General features: G+C 49.5%; 1 protein-coding gene across 3 annotated transcripts in view; it reads right to left on the minus strand.

Annotated features, from left to right (window-relative positions):
• The window catches only part of LOC125954786 (uncharacterized), a 36,991-nt gene extending 17,897 nt beyond the window's left edge, over nt 1-19,094 (minus strand). For 2 of the 3 annotated variants that reach the window (XM_049685380.1, XM_049685379.1), the window contains exons 1-2: nt 18,704-19,094; nt 9,408-9,909 (exon numbers count right to left, since the gene is read on the minus strand). In XM_049685380.1, coding sequence (XP_049541337.1) covers nt 9,408-9,667 — 260 coding nt within the window. In that variant the 5' untranslated portion in view covers nt 9,668-9,909; nt 18,704-19,094. Of the gene's footprint in view, nt 1-2,626; nt 2,934-9,407; nt 9,910-18,703 lie in introns of those variants that run through there. The other variant, XM_049685381.1, reaches the window with a different exon arrangement.
• Between the last annotated feature and the right edge of the window lie 663 nt (nt 19,095-19,757).

Raw genomic sequence — 19,757 nt, forward strand, 5'->3', positions numbered from 1 at the left:
TTGACAAGAAAGTGATAACGATGCTTCTTCTACGCTAAGAGCTGTATTAGAGCTTGATCTAAGTGGTCACCATTGGATCGGTTGGTCAAAGGCAATTACGATACGGCAACCGGCAAGCTAGTAGCCGGTCTAGAGAGACAGGTTGAGGTGCATCCGAGCTGCCACACACCGTGTGCATGCACTCCGCACACCGCAAAAACACAGATACACACAAACACACACACATGTACTCGGCGTCTCGCGGTTGTTTGCCAAACACTTCGCTCTGACTCGATTCGACGCGATGATGAGGAGCAGGATAGTGGCAATGATGATGAGGGTGATGATGATGGCTGGGAAGGATTATAGACTCGACTTAGTACCGTATCGTCGTCGCTTCCTCTCTTTCTCTTTCCTTCGAGGGTGTCCACACAACCTGAGCGCGGTCGGGGTCGGGTTGTAATCACGCGCAACTTTGTTGCACCCCCGCATTGTAGGTGAGGTACGAGACGAAAGTCAAGTGCCCGGTCCGGTGGCCCGCTTCTCCCCACCATTCTATCGTTTCGCAATCGAATACGATCACCCCGAGAAGGGAGCGGCGTCCCGGTGAGACCACCGGAGAATTAGATTAAAACATTGTAAACAGTTCCGAAGCGCCACAGCGTGCGGACCCTGTGGTGGTGGTGCATTGACGTAAAGAAAGCACAACGGACCCCGCCACATACTACAGTACCGCACAACTACCACTATCAATGGTCGGCCGAGTGCAGCAAAAACTATCATTTACTCAACGGAATCCACTCGGGGCTCGGTCCACTGGGGTATGTTGTTACGGTAGAGACTTCGCCATCATAAACGAACAAATTGCATTCAGTCACGTTGTTGTACTAGTTTGGCCTCCCGCCTTTACCGATTGCGTTCTGTTTTGCGGCCGACAATAATTCCAAAGACACACACACACACCCCGCTCTGTATTTAGCAGTGGCATTAGAAGACATATAGGGAGGTGTTTTGTAGATGCTGCCACCACGTAGAGACTGTGAAATGGCCTAAATAGATATCGATTTGAGTACTTAGCTACCGTTTACCGCTTTTTGGTGATTAGTACCTCATTTCAACGTATTGGTTTATTCTGACTGAATACAGTTAAAACTGATCTTCTCAGCTGGTTGCTCTGCTTTATATATTTCCCAGCATAGCAACCAAAGTGAACTAAGATTCAACAATGATATACAACAAACGACAAGACAGCGACAGTACGTTTAGACTACTAGCCATTTCGGAGTTTATAACAATTCAACGCCGGCTTTTATCGGAAAATTATGCAAGTTCTACGAAGTTTTCCGTTACTGGAAAATGAGAAGAGCCTTAACGAAATCAAATAGAATCTATATGAGTTGCACTCGATCGCTAGATTGATATCGTTGGAATTTCGGTCGTGTGATGGATTCCCCAGAACCGCCTAGACTGTAACTACAAAGCGGGAACACACACACACACACACACACAAACTTCTATAGAAGTTGGAGCCAACAAACGGTCGCCCTTTTTCAGAATTCTGAAGGGCCTCAACTTTCAGTTGCGTTGAGAAAATGGAGATTAAATTTTCCGCGAAAAGTCTTGTACATTTTTGGCTATTGGGCCCGTTATCCCGTCCCCTTCGAGTGGTCTGCGTACTTCTCTTTCTATCGTTGTATCGCCCACTCACTCCGAATGCGGTGCGTTGGAAGCTGGTTTTCCCGAAAAAGAAAAACGTAGAACGAATTCAAACTTTCATCCGACGCGAGCAAAAGCTTATGCGGATCATGAGTTGCGAAAGGATTGTATAACTTTTGATACCGCACACACATGATGGAGTCACAGTGCCAACTGTTAACTTCCAATTACGCTAGCATAAGTATTGTGAAGGTCCTTTTTTCGGAAAAGTATTGTAGCAAAAAGGCTCTCCTGGTTCCGCATGATACGAACCAGTTTCTTGTGTATCCAAGCGAAACCACTCTCTGTCCAGCATTTTGCATTTTGCTCCCCGAGATACCTCTTTAGTCAGTAGTAGCCAACCCACCAGAGGCCTCCCAAATACCTCTGTGACCGTGAAAAGCGTTAGCTCGCCAGTACAAGGGGGCCAATTTGTACAGTAGCAGTACCGCGTCAACGTCAAAGCATTTTCTATGGGCTCACTATGGGCAGACCTTTGACGTAGTTTGGATTGGTTTGGTTTGGGGCCTTCCGAGAACTCATTGAAAGATCGGAACCTTCTGGGCCCGAACTAGGGTCATGACCCAATGATAAAAGTTTATTGGATATCCCTTAGCTCCTATACCAATTGGTCGATGCGTAACGGCAGGTACCGCGGCTGTTAACCATTTTCAAGCCTTCGTCGCCTCTAGGATTTCTAGGAATGTAATTACAAATCGTCATCGCCATCGCACATCTCTTAAAGGGTCACTGGTTGGTTGCCATGCCATGATAACACTCAACGGATACATCCTGCGCCGTGAAGGAAAGTTCTATCGATTTTATGGGTGCGTTTCGTTTAAACGTAGGCCCAAGTATTTTTAGATGGAAGGAAGACAGCAGCCACAGCTTAGCGGCAGAGCTTACACATTCTATCCTGATCGATGACGACCAAACCCCTGGACCAGATTACCTGTTAAAGTTGAACATGTTATACATATGTTCCGGAGGCATCGGATAGCATCGAGGTGTAGCGGACGGTGACTGTTGCTGGTGCTGTAGTAATTGTTGCTGCCGATGGTGATGCCGCATCATCTGCTGCTGTTGCTGAGCATGGTACGGATGTTGTTCAGGTAACTGATACCAAGGTGCAGAAGAACCGGCACCGCTACCATACATGCCCCTGTTGCCGAGCGCAGGATGCATACGTAGCGATGCTGGATGCGTTCCACCATAACCAGAACGATAACTACTACCAGCATCTCTAGATTCGTGATAGGAACTGGCTTCCATTGGATAGGAGCCCCTATACGAGGCCCCATAATGCACTCCAGCACTGAGTCCGGGGGGATCGTATCCCTGTGGTGAATCCCTTATCGGGAATGGTGTATCACCGGAAGGTGTGTCCATACCGCCCAGATGCCGTTGATGAAGCTGTGACCGGGAATCCATAGTAGCGGATCCACCGTAATATCGACGATTGATGAATGGTGCTCTGGCATACGATCTTGCCACACCACTCATACCATCGGTGCTCGGTGCGTAACCCGTGCTAATGTCCATCGCGTCGGATTGGTTTCGATGCGCCGCCGTGACCACTGGGGAAGGCACGTTCTGCTGATTAACGGCCGCAGCTAGCAACGACACTGAAGATGCTGAGGAAGACAACGACGACGAATGGGAATCGCGATTCGTGCATGATGCTTCCTCTCCCGCGGAATCCAGCTTGAAAGCCGTTGGGAGCGTCTTCTACTCGGCTTCGAACACGAACGGCGTCATCCAACAAACACTCGGTATCATCTTTCTTGTTGTCTAGTTTGGCACTGAAATGTCTCCAGCGAATTAGCACCGCACACCTCGAGTTCTTGGTCGCGCTGGTCGGGAACAGTAAAGATGCACGATCATCCACCGTCTGGTGGATCTATTTGTTGGTATCTTAGGTCCAGGTACAGGACACACGCACTACTCCACGTTGTTTTCAGCTCACTCACAACACAAACACATCGGTAAGCCACAGCACAAACACTTCCTTTCACGACCGTGTCACTGTGTGCGCGAGATCACCATTAAAACATTAAGTAGCGGAAATGGAGCGAGCTGAGTGATGAGAAGCATAATGAGCAAAAAATGATGCCGAAATACGGCTTCGTCCTATGCGCGAATCATTCTCCTTGCCCGTCTTACTGTCTATCTCTGTTTTTTTTTTGTTTTGCTTGGAACTACAAACCACACAATCGCATCGTTGCGCTCGTGCGCACACGCACCAGCTGGCTCAACTCGTGTGTCGGTGGGTTGCATTCACTTTGTCCAATGGCCCCCCGAAGGAGAGCGAGATAAGTATGCTTAGAACCGACCACCAATGGAGACTCCGGGTTTGAGGATGATGTTCGCTTTCGAAAACTGCCCGCGATCGCGTAGGTACGGTCGAAGGTGCCCTCGTATTCGAAGGTTCCGTGAGTGAGGTCAATCCTTCAGCTACCCGAAAACCGATAAGAAACATTGCCAAACCGCAGCCGCCTCTGCCCAGTGTCGCGGCTACGCGGTTCCTTCTTCTGCAAAAGCCAACGACAGCGTGCGTGGATTATCAAAAAAACCGCCGAGACCTCGACATTGCGCTCCCGCTGAAGCGGCTGATAAGCGAGGTGTATCAACACTTGACACGATGATCTCGGCTCTCAAGACGACGTACAACAGCGAGCGGCCACTGTCGTTTGAAATGCGAAAACAGGAAATTCGATTCGCATGATCGCACGCCCTATAACAAATGCAGGGCACGCGACACACTACAGGTCCCGGCTACCGCTGGCTTTGACACGGTGGTCCAAGCTCTTCATTGCCTCTCTCTCCCTCTCTCGAAGGAAGTAATCAACGGATGAATTTCGACGACAGCCGATGTGCCCCGTCCTCGAAACAGGAGGACCGAAACGGCAAATTCTTCCTGTCCGACATACTTTCTCTCGCAAGCAGTTTACGCTCCAGCTGGCCAATACAACCAGACGGGACGAAGTTTGTATCCCGGGTGTGTGTTTGGGTTCGGTGGATGACTAGAATGGGAAATGAGCGATGAGGGCTTTAGACGACTTTCCTTCTACTGCTCCTCCTGCCTAAGCCCGGGAGGGGCAGCGATACGCAAAACTTACCGTCAAAGGACTTTCCCGGAAGGGTCATGGTCCACTGAACCCACGGTAACACAGGACGAGATCAATTAAATTAATTAGAAATTTTCAAAATCCCGGACAGGGTGGACAACTCCTCCTCGCGTCCCAACGTCAGACAAGGCACTCGATCGAAAACAGGGGTTCGTTCCGCAGAGTGGAGTCAAATGGAATCAGGATGGATACCACGAGGAGCGCTTTGCTCATTCAAGAATGTCAATCATTTCGGTAGAAACGATTGAGGCTGGCTGGGACCATCCCAGCGGAAAAAAATGCTCAAAATATCTCAACCAATTCCCGGTAAGACCAACAACCTGGCATATGACGTGTACCACTGATTGGAGACTCTTGTTCTAGTTCTACGAACTCAAAATCCCTCCAGCTTCAAGAACTCATCAGCCAACGATTAGGAGCTCTTTTAGCAGAAACGACATTTCAAGGAAATTTTCGCTTTTCCAGCCACTTGGCCAACCGCCATCCGTCATACTTCGAGAGCTCAACACACCTTCGAAAATTGAAAGATTTCTGCTAATCCCACAGCCTACCACCACCAGGTACTACATCGTCTAGAGGACGTACAAGAACATTAATGCGTCAAGAGTCAACCAACACCGGTACCGATACATCGGTGGGATCTCGGCACTTGGCACTGCGAGAGGGTTTCCCGGGCAGAAAAGCGGCGAAAGACGGGCTCGACTGAGGCACCTAAAGACGGTGCGGGTAATGCGTGCTGTTGCTGCTGCTGCTGCTACTGCTTGGCGCGGAAAATACTTCACATTTTTGTGCGAACCAAACCGCAGCGCTAACTTTCGTGTTCCGTCTTCACCTAAATGTTCGTTGTTTTCGCTAACGGCTCACAGACGCACGCTTACGCGAGCGAACGCACACAGCGGTAAACAGAAGACGCAATCGGCTAACCGGTCAACCGGTCAACCGGCCTGCCACAGATCGTTGGCGATGATGATGGTGATGATGTTGGTATCATTGTCGGTAGACTGACCAAGGCAACGTTACGCGCGGATGGGTGTTAGAGCGCGCTCGCGCGCGGGCTCACCCGATGTTTTGTTGCCAAAAATGTAGCTCAACAGTTGTTGTGTTTGGTGGGGATTTCACTCTTATCATTCTCCCCCTTCCAATGCCGCACCGGTCACACTGGATTTGGCCTTTTTCTCGTTTCGTTTTGTGGCGAAACCAACACGACACCGAGCACCGCAGGCTATAGAGGCACGTCAAGTCAACTGAATGCTGAACCGCACGAAAAGCCACGCAGCACACTTGATCTCAACGGGCCGTGGAAACTCTTCGAGTAGCTGCTGGCCTTTCCTCGTCAACACCTAGCAACCACACCCGAGTTTAGCTCTAATCGAGGACACCGATTTTCCGTTTCTCGCAGCAACGGCAGCCCCCTCAAAGAAGCTCGTAGGATTTTCTTCGAGAAAATGAGCGCGGACGTACCACTTGTTATCGCCTACCCGTACCGAGCACTAATGGAAAAGCGGAGGCCGAACGACGGTACAATTTCACTGAGCACCGCTCTCTCCACTCACACAAACAAGCACACGCACACACACAGTGTCAGCTGCTCGCCTGAAAGGACAACTGATTCGGGGGGCTGCACGGAGGATTGTGGGTTTTGGAGGTGGCTACTGACACTACTACCATCGGGTGTCTGCTAGTAATCACACCGAGACCAAACCACCGAGGACGCAACAGGTGGTGAGTGGTTTGGTGGCACATAAACTAACCCTTGCGATGGGGCGGCTGACAAGTGGAAACTGTTTTTCCGTTCATTTTCACTTCCGTGGTGTGTGGTAGAGCGAAAGTGAGAGAGAGAGAAAGAGAGAAAGAGAGAGAGCGATGACTAAACCGAGAGAGAGAAACACCAGAAACTGATCACAAACACGCAGTTCACGAACCTACTATACTAAAACACATTGCACAGGGATTCACTGCTGCTGTAGCACCAACGAAGGAAATTTGGAGGAAAATTCGCGTCAGAAAACCGATCACAAACTCGGTGGTCGTACGCGCCCACCGAAACGAAACGAAAGGCGACCAGTCTGTACCACGTGCAAAACGCGAATGAGGCAACCGCGGGCACTCACCAGCAAGAAAATCCGTGTCGCCAGTAGCCAGCAGTAGCGACGACGGCACGGCTACTATAAGAGCGCTGCGATGATAACGCGCGACACCGCGAGTGACCCCCACACCCCATGTTGCCAACATTCTAAGCGGTATGGGTGATAATGGTGACACTTCTCCGTGGCCTTGCGAGTGATCCGAAGCCTACTCTGCCTTGTGCTGCTGGTGGTGCCGCTGGCGTGATTCGAAGCCAATGTCAGTAGGCGATTGACGACTACTAAAGTAACTTCTGCTGTTGCTATACCCGTTGTATTTGTCTTTGGGTTGGGGTTGGGATGTTGTTTTTGAGGAGTTCGCTCACGCAATGGACTGTGTATCTGTGTGTATGAGTGGCTCACGAAGCCCATCGTTGGACTGAGATGCTGTGGAACCTCCAATTTGGAGGCTAGAAGGTTGTACGATTCGAGAACTGCTACGATACATAGCGAGGTCGAATGATGCGAACGCGGATGAGAAGAGGTGCGGCAGCAGAGGAATCTATCAGGATGGTGAGTGATCTAAGGCGCATATTCATTAGCCAACAACGGCGTCGCCATGCGTCCTGCGTTCCTCTTCAAACCGCTATCCCCTGCTTTTCAGTCGTCGTTCCGAGTGGTCGTTCGATGAGCAACCCGATGGCGACGACAACGACGACGGCGACGATGGTCACCCACGGCAGATCGCCTAGGTGTTTGTCGTCTATTGGCTCCCGATTAGCACTCTACATGTGTGTTTGTGTGAGCGTGATATTAGTTGCGCCATTCAACACATCATACAATGTTGCCATTAGTAGACTGTGTCGCTTCGACAACTCGCTGACAACCATCCGCCTCCTTTTCCTTTTTATTGCCGTCAGCACTCAACAGCAGCAACAGCAACATCATCATCATCGTCATGATGAACATATGTAGTTATTGTGGCAGCGCTCCGTTGGCGTGACAACCATGACCAACGGTACACACAGTCGCACAGTAAGCGCACAGCACACAGCGCACAGCTCACGCAGCATCCTCGTGGTGGTCGCGAGCCGGCACTCAGTGCCCGCGGCCGAACATCATCATCACCACCACCACCACCATCAGCGACATCGGGGATTCGGCCAAATCAGTCGGACCAGAATCTGGCTCACCCCAGTTTGCGCGCACATTCCGCGAACAGGTTGATGCGTCCCGCTCGCTCGCACGTTCGCTCATCTTTCTAAACATCTCTCTGTAGACCGGGACCGCGGCGGGCCGGGGCCGACCCTTGCCGATGGTCTGATGAGATGGAGCGTTCTCAATTTCAGCATCGGCTGTGGTCCGCCAGGGGGTTTCGTCTATTTTGTTTTTATCTTCTCCTTCCCTCCCTCCCATTCGGTGAGCACATTAGAAAGCAATTCGCTTAAATCGAGATCACTAGCGGAAGAACCGGACCATTCGACAAATACCCGTTTGGCATGCACCTTGATCATGTTACTCTCTGGTCATGATAGGTTTGATTGACGAAATCACATCTCTTTCTATTTGATTCCATTCTATCATCAGAAGCAAGATCGAACATCAATAAATCCATTTGAGCATAAGATAACGATCCTATTTAACTAATATTGTACCTTCCTATGTGATTATAACGTGATTCATAATAGGTAATCCCAAAAACTGAAACTGCGACACATCATTGCGGATTTATTCTAATTTCTTTATCCACTACATAAAAGAGCATCACACTCGAAGGTTGAAACCGAGACGATCCCCGGAGTCACTGACCTAAAGGGAAGGTTTTTCTAAAATATCGTTCCCTCGCCCTTCAACAACGTCACGTCGAAGAAGTCTCTCGCTCGATCTCCTCTTGCGATCTATTTTCAAATGGAGACGGATGGTCACTCACAATCGCGCGCCAAAACCACAACAACTGATCGGCAACAGGCAACGAACAGGCGCAACAGTAAAGATGCATATGTTGGTGCACCGGATATCTCACCAAACCATCCACCGGGACACTACTGTCAACAGTCATTAGGCGGACGTTGCGACAGGTTTAGGTACAGGCGTTAGAGGTATCGGGCCGCGACCGAGCCGAGGGCGTTGCATTCATCTGCATATTAAGCAAATTCGATTGCATACAGATTAATCGACGCCACCCTCGGGGGCTAAGATGAAGGCAGAGAATGCAAAATCGATTTTCTTGTTTACCGATGCCCACCCGGTCGTTCCAGGACTTATCTCCAGGGAAGCGCTTGCCACTTGCCGAGGCGTATGCAAGGATTCCAGAATTTTCCATCAATCCATGAATCCTTGCAACACTGTTACCAGCAGCACCAGCAAAGGCAGCTCCCAGGTGATGCCGGCTCTACCCTAGTTACAATGTACAACGTAGCGTAACGCAACGGTCTGCAGTGGAAATGGTCCTCGTTGACCGTTTGTTCTGGCTACGATTGGGCTTCCCAATAATGTAGTTCCCCATACACACACGATGCATGTACACACGCCTAGTACTCACCTTGAGGAACCGCTCGTGTCGTTAGAATCCTTGTGCTCTGGCCAATCTGCTCTGCTAGTGGATCCACTAGTGCCCCTCGGACCTCTCGGGGATCCATCATGGTCCTCACCTTCCCCATCGGAGCCGTAGCCCTTCGCCTTCGATGCCGCCATCCTCCGGCCATCCTCATTGCACTCCTCGATTAGCATCCCTGCTTGGTTGCCATCAGCGTCATCACCAAGGTCACCGCCACCGCCACCGGTCCGGGGTGGCTCATTCATTCCTATCACAGAGCGACGCACCTACAGACAGCGCCAACCGTAGCAGCGGCAGCCGTTGCTGCCACCTTCTCCTCCTCCTTCTTGCTGCGACGCCTGCGGACGTATCCTTGGCGATTCTCGATCACGATGACAGTATCGGTACAAACCATGAGCTACCGCCGGTACCAAGTGCCGGTCCTGGCAGAGAGACACATATTCTGCACAGCTCGCAACAGTCGTGGCAGCGTCCGTGCGGCTGAATCCTACAAAAGGAAGAGAGAGAGAGAACAGATGAGAGAGGGATGAGGAGAGAGTATGAATATGAAGCTAAAAAAGGAGGCATGCCAATGAGGGGGGCTTTCGCTTGTTTACAGCAAGAACGCCTCCGGGTTGGCGCCTAGAGTGTCCCCCTCCTGTTGCGCATTGTGGCCCCGTGGGCTTTGCACAAGACTGAGGGCCGACCGAGATGTCCATGGTGGGTGTCCGCGTCAGTCAGTCAGACAACAGGCTTTCTGATTAGAACGCCGACTGTGTTGGCCCCAAAAGCCCAAAGCTCACGTCACCACCGAGCGGGTGATTCCTCTCTATGCGTGGACTTGCGTGCGTCCAGGCAGGCAGCAGCAGCGAGGGAAGGAAATTAGTTTGCAATCAGTGGCACATGGCATAACGGGCGCCCACTGTGCACCACCATCGTACGACGAATTACCCAACAACGCAGCGCCCCAAGACGCAGCGAGAGATCTTGCAACCCTTCTTCGCCTCCGCCATGCCATGAGTGTGATCAAGGTCCTTTTGCTCGGTTTGTCGGGCTCGTTCGTTCGTCCGCCGTTTCGTGTGCCAAATATAGAAATAAATAGTTCGTGGCACACATTGGGACACAGACACTTACGGGGCAGCAATGTACATTGCAGAGAGAGAGACTTATCTCCCCTCAAATTGGCAATCGCGCCCACCACCTTTAACCGATGGATCGTAATATTTCAGCTACGCGTTAGTGCGATATGACCATATCGCGTGAGACCGTTGATCGCTGGTCTTCGATGACCGGTAGGAGATCTACCTACGGACGAGGCGCATTAAGTACACTCATTTCCTAGATCTTTCTTCCTGATCGGTCCGCCGGTCGGTCAGTGGCCCTTCTTTCATGCACACGCGATCTACCTGGAGGGTCAAGAGCATAACAACTCACAGGTGGCGTGTTCAGTCAAAGGTCTAACATGCTGCCACAATCCATTTTCTGGTGTCATTGAACTCCAAAAGGAGCCAAGCAGCAGCAACGATCGACGATAAGTTGAATGACACCCAGGAAGGTATGCTGACGGTCGCGAACCTAGCGAACCGTCGTTTTTGTCCCGCATTCCACTGATACGCCACACACAAAACAGCAGCTGATGGTGGTACAGGGAGAGAACATTACTGTAAGCAGTTAGACATCGTAGAACTGGTTTATGATGTGTAAGATAAGGCGTACAATGGCCTTTTCGAATAAAAACGAACAGAGCCTCTATTCGGTTTGATAATGCATAACAATCACAGCGTAGTGAATGTGGTGTACGAAACCAGTTATGAGACAAAGGTTCAAATTATTACGAAGAACAACAATCTTCAGTTATGAATAAATCGAACGAGTGCAATGTACAGTACTCGATGTATATTTTAAAATATTATATTACGAATACTTTGGTTCTAACCTATTCGTGATGAAGGGAAAGCCAAGATTTTCCAATTATAATATCAATTAGCCGAGTTAAACCACAGCTTATCAATCTTCTGTGTGGTCGTGCAACGAATACTCCGGGTTAAAGTTGTTGCAAAACAATACAAACAAAGTTAATCTGATAAAGCCCGAGCCAGAGTAACGGATTGGTGTTATTGAGCAACATGCATCGTGTAGCCTTCGGTCGGAGCTGCACCTGGGCCGCTGAACCTACACTGAATCTGATCCATTTTCCAGCGGCATCAAATGCCAGCGAAGGAAAAATCGGGCAGAATCAGCACAATTTTTTGCAACGAAAACACATCGAACGCCTCCGGCACGTTGCAACGAGCGTGATCCACCACTCAATTCCCGCAACCCATGACTCTTCTCTTGAGAAGAGAAGCAATGCATGCGTCATAAGAGAGTACTAGTCCCGGCACGGTAACGTTGTACTAAAAACACTCGTAGGCCACCACCACACTAACTCGTCGACAGCGAGGTGGAATTGGATGGAAAAGCGAGCGAACGAACGAACGAATGATTACGTCCCACGTCCCAGTTGATTGGGAATCGGTGCGCTGTTAGCGAGTGGCTGGAATTCAAGCTGGAAGCAGCAGTAGCAATGCGCATTAGAGACTCCAGCCGGGTTAATGATGATGCTCAAACTATTGCGCGCAATCAGTCCCCCCGGGAGTTTGTTGGTGGAATCGGCTCATTTTCTTAATACCGGCCCCAGTCCTCCCTCCCTGTAATCTGTCACAGCAGCGCCGACATTCTGTGAAATAATAAATTGGCCAGAGAATGCCCGTTAAAAATAGTTGCGCGCGAGAACAATTTTGTCGCCAAAGCAAAGGACAAACTTTGGCCGCTAAAATGATGCGGTCAATGTAAAAGTAATGGAATCTTAATCAAGGGTCGTCACGCTTATCCTCACTAACAGCCACAGACGCCAGAGGTTGTGGTACATTGTAGTGTACTTCTCTCTGGGCTGGACGATACGAATACTACTAGTTGATTCGGGTGCGGTGCCGGAAAACCGCGTATTTACTGACCCCAACCGTAGCTCCGTGTGTCTTCATTGATAGTGTACCGACGACGACGACGCGTGTCAATGGGCATGCTGCTAGCTCGTTCATGGCATATCGCAACATTCGTTGCCACCTCGCGCGTTGCGGTGCAGCAGATTCAGCACGTTCCGCACTCCGCGATGGAGTTTACGATGGTTGGTAAAAAGCATCTTTACCCTTATAATGGTTCCCATCCCATGCGCTAACGGCTGCTACCGTGTACGATTGGATGGCGAAGAAGTAACGTTCGCGATTGTTGCGATGGAAACACGTCACCTCGCCACGAAGAACGTCAACCTGAAACCGTCATGTCAATGTTCCATTTAATCATCATCTTTCTGAAGTGTCACCACAAATCGGACCGCCAATTTTGCAATTCTTGACCACCACCACCATCAGTGGGGGTCCCGGGGGTTCGGGGAGAACCTTTTGGTGGCAACAAGGTTCATATTGCGCCACTGCATGCGTCGGCATTTGATTCCACGGTTCTACCATTTGTGGGCTAATGAAAATTGATTTTTTTTTCCTTCCTCTTCTTCTTTCGCTTCTGTTGCTGTTCTTGGTGCTTTCCTTCGCCCCCCAAAATGCCCCCGTGCATGGCGAAGTAACTATTGCGACTGGATACTATTGCGAGCGAGTCCAACGGTAACGCGCAACGTCGTCAACAGGTGCCACCGAATCCGGAAAATCCACTTTGTCCGTTTCAGTTGCTGTACCTTTCCTGTGAGATCCACACCACACGTCACTTGTGAACACCCGAACTTGTGTGGCCGGAAGTGGTGGAACTAACTACCGAGCAGTCGGTCTCTACCACGCGACAGGATTAGCGATGCCACGAAACACACTTTGTCACTTTCCAACTCTAACCAAACGACTCACTAGCCCGAATCGCAAGAGCCACCGATTAACGTCACACAGTGGCTTCTTCGTGGCCGTGGCAAGGTCTCGGACAGCACGGGACACGGGGCATGTGCACGAAGCGCAGGAATGGAACGCAGAAATGTTCGCGCGATGCGGCATGTGAAGGAAATGTTTTAATTTTTTGTTTTCGGACTAGGTGGATAAGGTTGTTTCAAATGGGCACGTCCGATGTGCTAGTGGTTTCGCGCCAGTAGTTGAGAGGGGGACAAACAAGAGTTGGTATAAAACATTATGCGGTGTCCCCTCTTTTGTGTGCCACGAAGTCATTTTTTTTTTTTTGGGAGACTTTTGATCGACAATCCTCGGCGATCTTCGAGCATCGATACGCGAAGGGCATTGAGCATTTGACTCATAAATTAATGACTGCTTCCGCCTTTAAAGAATCCGCTGCTCCATTAGCTCGTAAGCGAAATGGTGTAACGAGGGGTGGTGCCAGTCATTTGCAAAGATAGTAGAGTGCCTTTCAATCGAAATTATCATTCCACACCGCTAGCGTGCATATTGGCGTGTTCGCAACGCGTATACTACAATGTAGCGCAGGTATTAATCGTTCCCGCTGCTGGAAGTAACAATCATTAGTGTTATTACGGCATCGGGCAAAGGGAAATCAAATCATAACGTAAACCCTACTACGCCTTACATAAAAGGAAACGTGTCCAAACCACGTGTATGGCTTCTGATTTGCCCCGAAAAATAGTTTCTTTTCAAAAGGGGACAACAGTATTCAGGAGGGCCTTAAGCTCGAGCTCTTAGTGCTTGTCGCTGCTCGTGTTCCTACCTTCTCCTGGTTACATCCCACATATGAGAACAGAACCGTCCTATGTTTGCTCAATTGGCAAACAGAATAGATCTGCGCACGGAGGTCACACAACGGTATCAATCTAATCCGCTTTTACATAACGGTAACACGGTAATTATCAAACAAAGCACCGATACTGTGCGATCATCTAGTGTGAGTTGAATGAACACATACGAAACGAAAACTAAGCAGCTTTCAGCAACTACGACACACTAGCGACACACTAGCGACACTTAATTATCATACTCCAATTGCTTAATAAACCGATTAGCTGGAGTAGTAATTGACTGCCGATTGATAAGCCACGTGAAAGCCATGCAATCCGTGGCCGTAACTATCACCATTGAATTCACAGAACGTACGGGTTTGACCGCCACCTTTCTGGAGGGGGTCATCACAAAAAAAACGACACAAACTGCAGTTACTCGGAACACGCTAGAGGAGAGGATTCACCGGAAATCGGGTTGGCGCAACGGCAACCACCAATCAATCGTCGCATCAACACCAACCATCATGCATTTCTGTTAATTAATGGCGTTTCAACGAATGAATAGCGTTTGTGCGATTGGTTCGATTGGAAGAGAGAGAGAGCCAGGATGATACGCAACCCCCAAATAAAAGAAGCAAAACAAACCTAAAATACAGCGATCCGGAACCGATTGCGAATCCCCCTAGATGGCGCTGCGTGACGGTTACTTAGTACAAACTGTGGTACAAATTTAGTACCAACTGCAGGCTATCACTCGCTCCCCCTCGCTCGTTTGTTCGCTTGATAAAACATCAGCTCCACACACACACACACCACTCCTTACTCATCCCCCTTACGGCTGTCTTGCACGACTTGCGCGACGATTGGTCATCGGCTAAGTGTGAACGTTTATTCAAATGGGACACACTCTAATCAAACGAATGGTCCGCTTCAAACGTCGTTCTACGCTCCCGTGGAAACGAAGTTCCCGAGTGTGATGATGGTAACAGGGAATCCGGGGAAGGTCACGCCAGGGGACACAATTCTTAGCCAACGCTAAAGGGCGCACTGTTTGGCGTGTGTTCGTTCCCGCGTCGCCAGAACCGAGTGTTGAGTGTGTTCGAGAAATGGTAGTATGCAAGAACTGTTGATTGTTGGTAAAGGTGTCTTAGTGAGCGAAACTAAACGCAGGCTAGCGTACGCGATGCGCACTCTATCGCGGGCTACTACGAGCAAATTCGAGAATTCGAGCAGTTTAGTACAACGCCACACCAACTCCCTTGGGGGGAAGATTTTTTTGTGAAACAAACCAACAAACGAGATTCGTGCGCAACTTGATAGCTAAGCTAGCGACACCCCACGACTTCAGCATAATCTTATCGGCGAACCTTTCAAGCTCCTTTGGCCTCTTCGTAGCTGATAGCCAAAATTAAGTGTGACAGTTTATACTTTGCGGTGCAAAGTTTGGTCCCAAAAACGAAACAAAAAAACCAATAGAAAGTGGCCCCTGCCCAGCGGTCCAGCAGCAGCAGCTTATCATGAGATAACTAACACACAGCTGCACCACCCAACACTGGCGCTGGTGCGCCCGCTTCAACTCGTTCGCATTAGACTGTGCGCGGCGGTTGCGTTACACAATCCGCTTGATTCTAGCGCACCCCTTACCGCGATCGAGTCTGGAATAAGAGTGTTCCCGGCCACCATCATTTAACTGACCTATGGCTCTCTCCCTCCTTTAGGCATGGTTTCGACGAACAAGTGGTCGTAGGACAGGCGTCGTATCACTCGCTAATCGAACCAGGCGAGAGCTGTTACTCCGCCGGTACAGAGAATGCGAACGTTGGCGTGCCTACCGCAACAGAAGCTATCAACACGGCGGAGCGCAAATGTCTGCGCCAACGCGCAATCTTCTATGAGGGTTGGCTGTGTGTTTGAGAAACGAAACACCCGACACACGGGGTGGAGAACGATGAAAAATGTAATTAAACCGGAATAGGGCGGTGTGGAGGATGACTCTCATTTCTCGATCGTTCGGTCGGACACACAATGGCACTGATTTGAAGGTTGACAAGAAGCCATGTTCACATCGGGGTGGTCGCATTCTCAGATTAAACACTTGTCTTCATCTTGCGGTGTATGTAGAGGAGGGTATTTGAACAAATGTTCTACAATACCGCGTGCCAAGTTCAATGTATTTCTCCCCGCCGGCTCATTATCTGCGAGGGATCGTACGATGCGGCACCTACTAGAATATTCCTTAAAGACTGTATAGCATTCCGATTTAATATAGAAACAAATCAGCTGAACTATTGTTCTAAACATCTTTTCCAGCAATTGTACAATGTATATGTTGTGTGTACAATGCACCGGCAATAGGAACAATCCATCTGGATCTCTAATTGCCTTCAGCTTAAGAGCCCTCTACTAGAGCTTTACGATCGTGTGACACTGAATGGCCTATCGTATTTCTGCCCTCTCTGGGCCGCATGATATGGGGGGGGGTTACATCATCGCGCCGGTGATAAAAATATCACCTGCAGCCGGAACTCATTCCATTCGTGCAGTCGAATTATGAAATACGAAGCACAAACATAAGACGACCGTTCGTTTCGTTGGCGGCGACCGAAACTGAAATAATGCAATTTTCCAACGCCGTCGCCAGCACTGCCCAGGTGGTATTATAGGAAACAAATGATCCGGGACTGCGGGAACCCTCGCCGTGTCCAGGGGAGAACAGCTTCTAGTACCGTTTAATACGAAACACAGACAGAGAAGCGGAACGGAGAGAAAGACCTTGAAATGCAGCTCAGGCGTACTACCGACAGCAGTCTACGCCACCGCTTGCCCCACAATCCCACACACTATCATCTTCCTCCGGGTCCACGACCACCCCCCCTTTGGCATTGAAATGCACCGGGAATGATTGCATAAAAGCCACCACCAGCACCGGGAGCGTTTGCACACCGGACCTGATTGTGAGAATGTTTAATTGGTATTTGTGCAAACAACTCAATAGCCGCGGCTGCACAGTATGGTACGGTGCGGTACGGCATGGGGCATGGGGATAGCGGGGTTGCAGTTGCACCAGGTCGTGCCGTTGTTGTCGTGCCGACCACACGAAACGCTTTTTGGCGCACAATCGGCGTTTTAGAAGACGACACCACCGTTTATGTGACAAATCTAAGTGGCCCTCCATCTTGGTCTCAATCTTGGTCGATTATTTTTGACGAAGCGAAATCAATACCGAACGAGACGAAAATTCCAGCAACGCATTTACATTGCAAATCAACCGTACGGATGATCGTCTAATCCCACCACTCTGGTAGCCACGACAAGGTGGCTCGGAGCATCGAAATGGGATCAAAGAAGGCAGACGAAGCAGCAGCAGCAGCAGCGGCAGAAGAACCTGTTCCAGTCAAGGTTTGCTGCTGTTATTTATCCGGAGGATAAATCCCAACAAACCGCTGATCCATCGCTGCTATTTGAAATCTCTTTCTTCTCCGATACTATCGGAGTTCTTACATTTCCGATCGGTTTCCGATGATAGCATGCATTTCAGAAGTTCATCTTATCGCACGCAGAAGCGTTTTGGGAACTTTGGAATTTGGAAATCAATGTTTGGTTCACACCGGCAATCGGCGATCGCTCGGGTATAAAAATAGTGCTTCCGTGTATGCGGCACTATTTGTTCAGCCGGTCACGCCAAGCCCTAAGGGAAGTGATAAAAGTAGCACCATAACTGCGACACGCTATCAAGGTCACTCCGCCTGATGTCGAGAGCAGAAGGCTCGACCAAGAACGCAGTAGCAACTGAAATATGCTTCAAACGAACCGCACAGCATGGCCTACTGAATTTTACCGAACATTGAGTTTGCTAGGAGATTATAAAACATGTGATTATATTTTGACCATTCCGATTGCCCAGGAAACTCATCAACCACGCCCTGCTTTGTTTGGAAGCCAGTTAGCGCGAGACGAGATAACGATCATCGATCGTCAACGTGCAAATCCGGAACTGAACCATTCCGGCCGCCGCTAATTACTCCAACAGCCCATATTCGGGCTTGATTCGGAACAGCGCCAAAGGGTGTCAAGGGTCAGTTTCATTTTCAAAACACGATCGGAGGAAGCGATTGTTCAAGACCAGGCTCGCGATCCGGTCAACCTAATCATCGTCCTCCTTTTCGTCGTCGCAAGCGAGCCCACCAATCCGCGTTGATCGCTAATGGTTCCATCGCCGTGATGAGACGAGATGCGACGAGATGGCCGCGTCGCGGAACTAAAAATAAACAAAAACCCGTTTCGCGCCCGTCTGCTGTGCGTCCGTGTCCGTGTCCGCGTCCGTGTCCGCGTCCGTGCCGAGAGTGTGCGCGGCCGGTTGCGGAACCGTGACGACGGCGACGGCGAAGAACGAAACTCGGCCGAAATCCCGGCGGCCGTAAAATGTTGAGATAGGTTGGAACATCCTCGAACCCGGAGGAGCAATCTGAAGCGGGCCGTAGGTTGTTAAGCCGTGCGGGTTGATCGTGGTTCTGGGAGTGAACCAGCGGGATGATGGGGCCTTGGATTGCGAAACCCTCGTCGGATCGGAGTAATCACTGACCTTTTATACAGTCGCGCTGCTCTTCACGGTCTCTTCACGGGTTTTGTCCGGGAATCGGAAAGGGTTTCACAAAATCCACTAAAATCAGCGCGCGGAACGAGCGAGTAAACACACAGTACGACACAAAACAAGGACATTCGTTGGCCACGCACAAAAACGCGGAACGGGATGCGTTTCCTAGCAGGATTTCGGTAATCGCAGGACACTTTGTGGATTTAATCGGCGATCCATTTTTCTTCCCGTTTCGCGGAGCACAGTTTCCACGGTTTTCCACTTTCTAGGCACTTTTCCAACGCGAATAACCGCGGGAATTGCAAATGACTCTAGTTTGCTCTGAAATTGCGCGAAATTATCCACAAAATTCACGAAATTTGTTCAAAACACTTAAAAACTAACACTTTTCTAACCAAAACAACGATACAGTGCCACGCAGCCCGTTTTTCCTTTACAATTTTGATTTGTGATGATAATTTTGTTTTATTTTACACTTTTGCGCATATTTTATCGATCATCACTGTAAACCGTCAAATTCCACGTTTATGAAGACCGCGCTGAAGCTCTGTTGAATCTGAAGACTGTGATCTTTTAGCCGTGGCCACACGGGGCGAAAACTCTAGCGCAAACGAAAAAATTAATGCCAAAACTTTTGCGCTTCGATATATTTACATGGCCGGGTTGAGGAAATTAAAATCGTTTTTTTGAAGAAAAGGATTGAATACACTAGCAATCACTCACTGTCGATGTAAACCACAAAAAGAACATATTGTGAGCCCTACCGTTTGCAAAAAGCTTTTACGCTAGGTTTTACGCTCCACGGACCAATAATCGTTTGACAGCATGTAAACGGCAAGCGAAACCGTTTTGGCATTAATTTTTTCGTTTGCGCTAGAGTTTTCGCCCCGTGTGGCCACGGCTTTTCCGGTTCCGGGCTTTTTGCATAATTTGAAGGATGTTATTCAATAATGCTGTTTTAAGTTATTTTTCACTGAAAGAAAAGAATCATATTATGGTATGCATCGTAGTTTCAGTAAATTTAAAAAATCAGCTGAAACGC

The sequence above is a fragment of the Anopheles darlingi genome, chromosome 3 (genome assembly GCF_943734745.1).
Source record: "Anopheles darlingi chromosome 3, idAnoDarlMG_H_01, whole genome shotgun sequence".
Taxonomy (NCBI): Eukaryota; Metazoa; Arthropoda; class Insecta; order Diptera; family Culicidae; genus Anopheles; species Anopheles darlingi.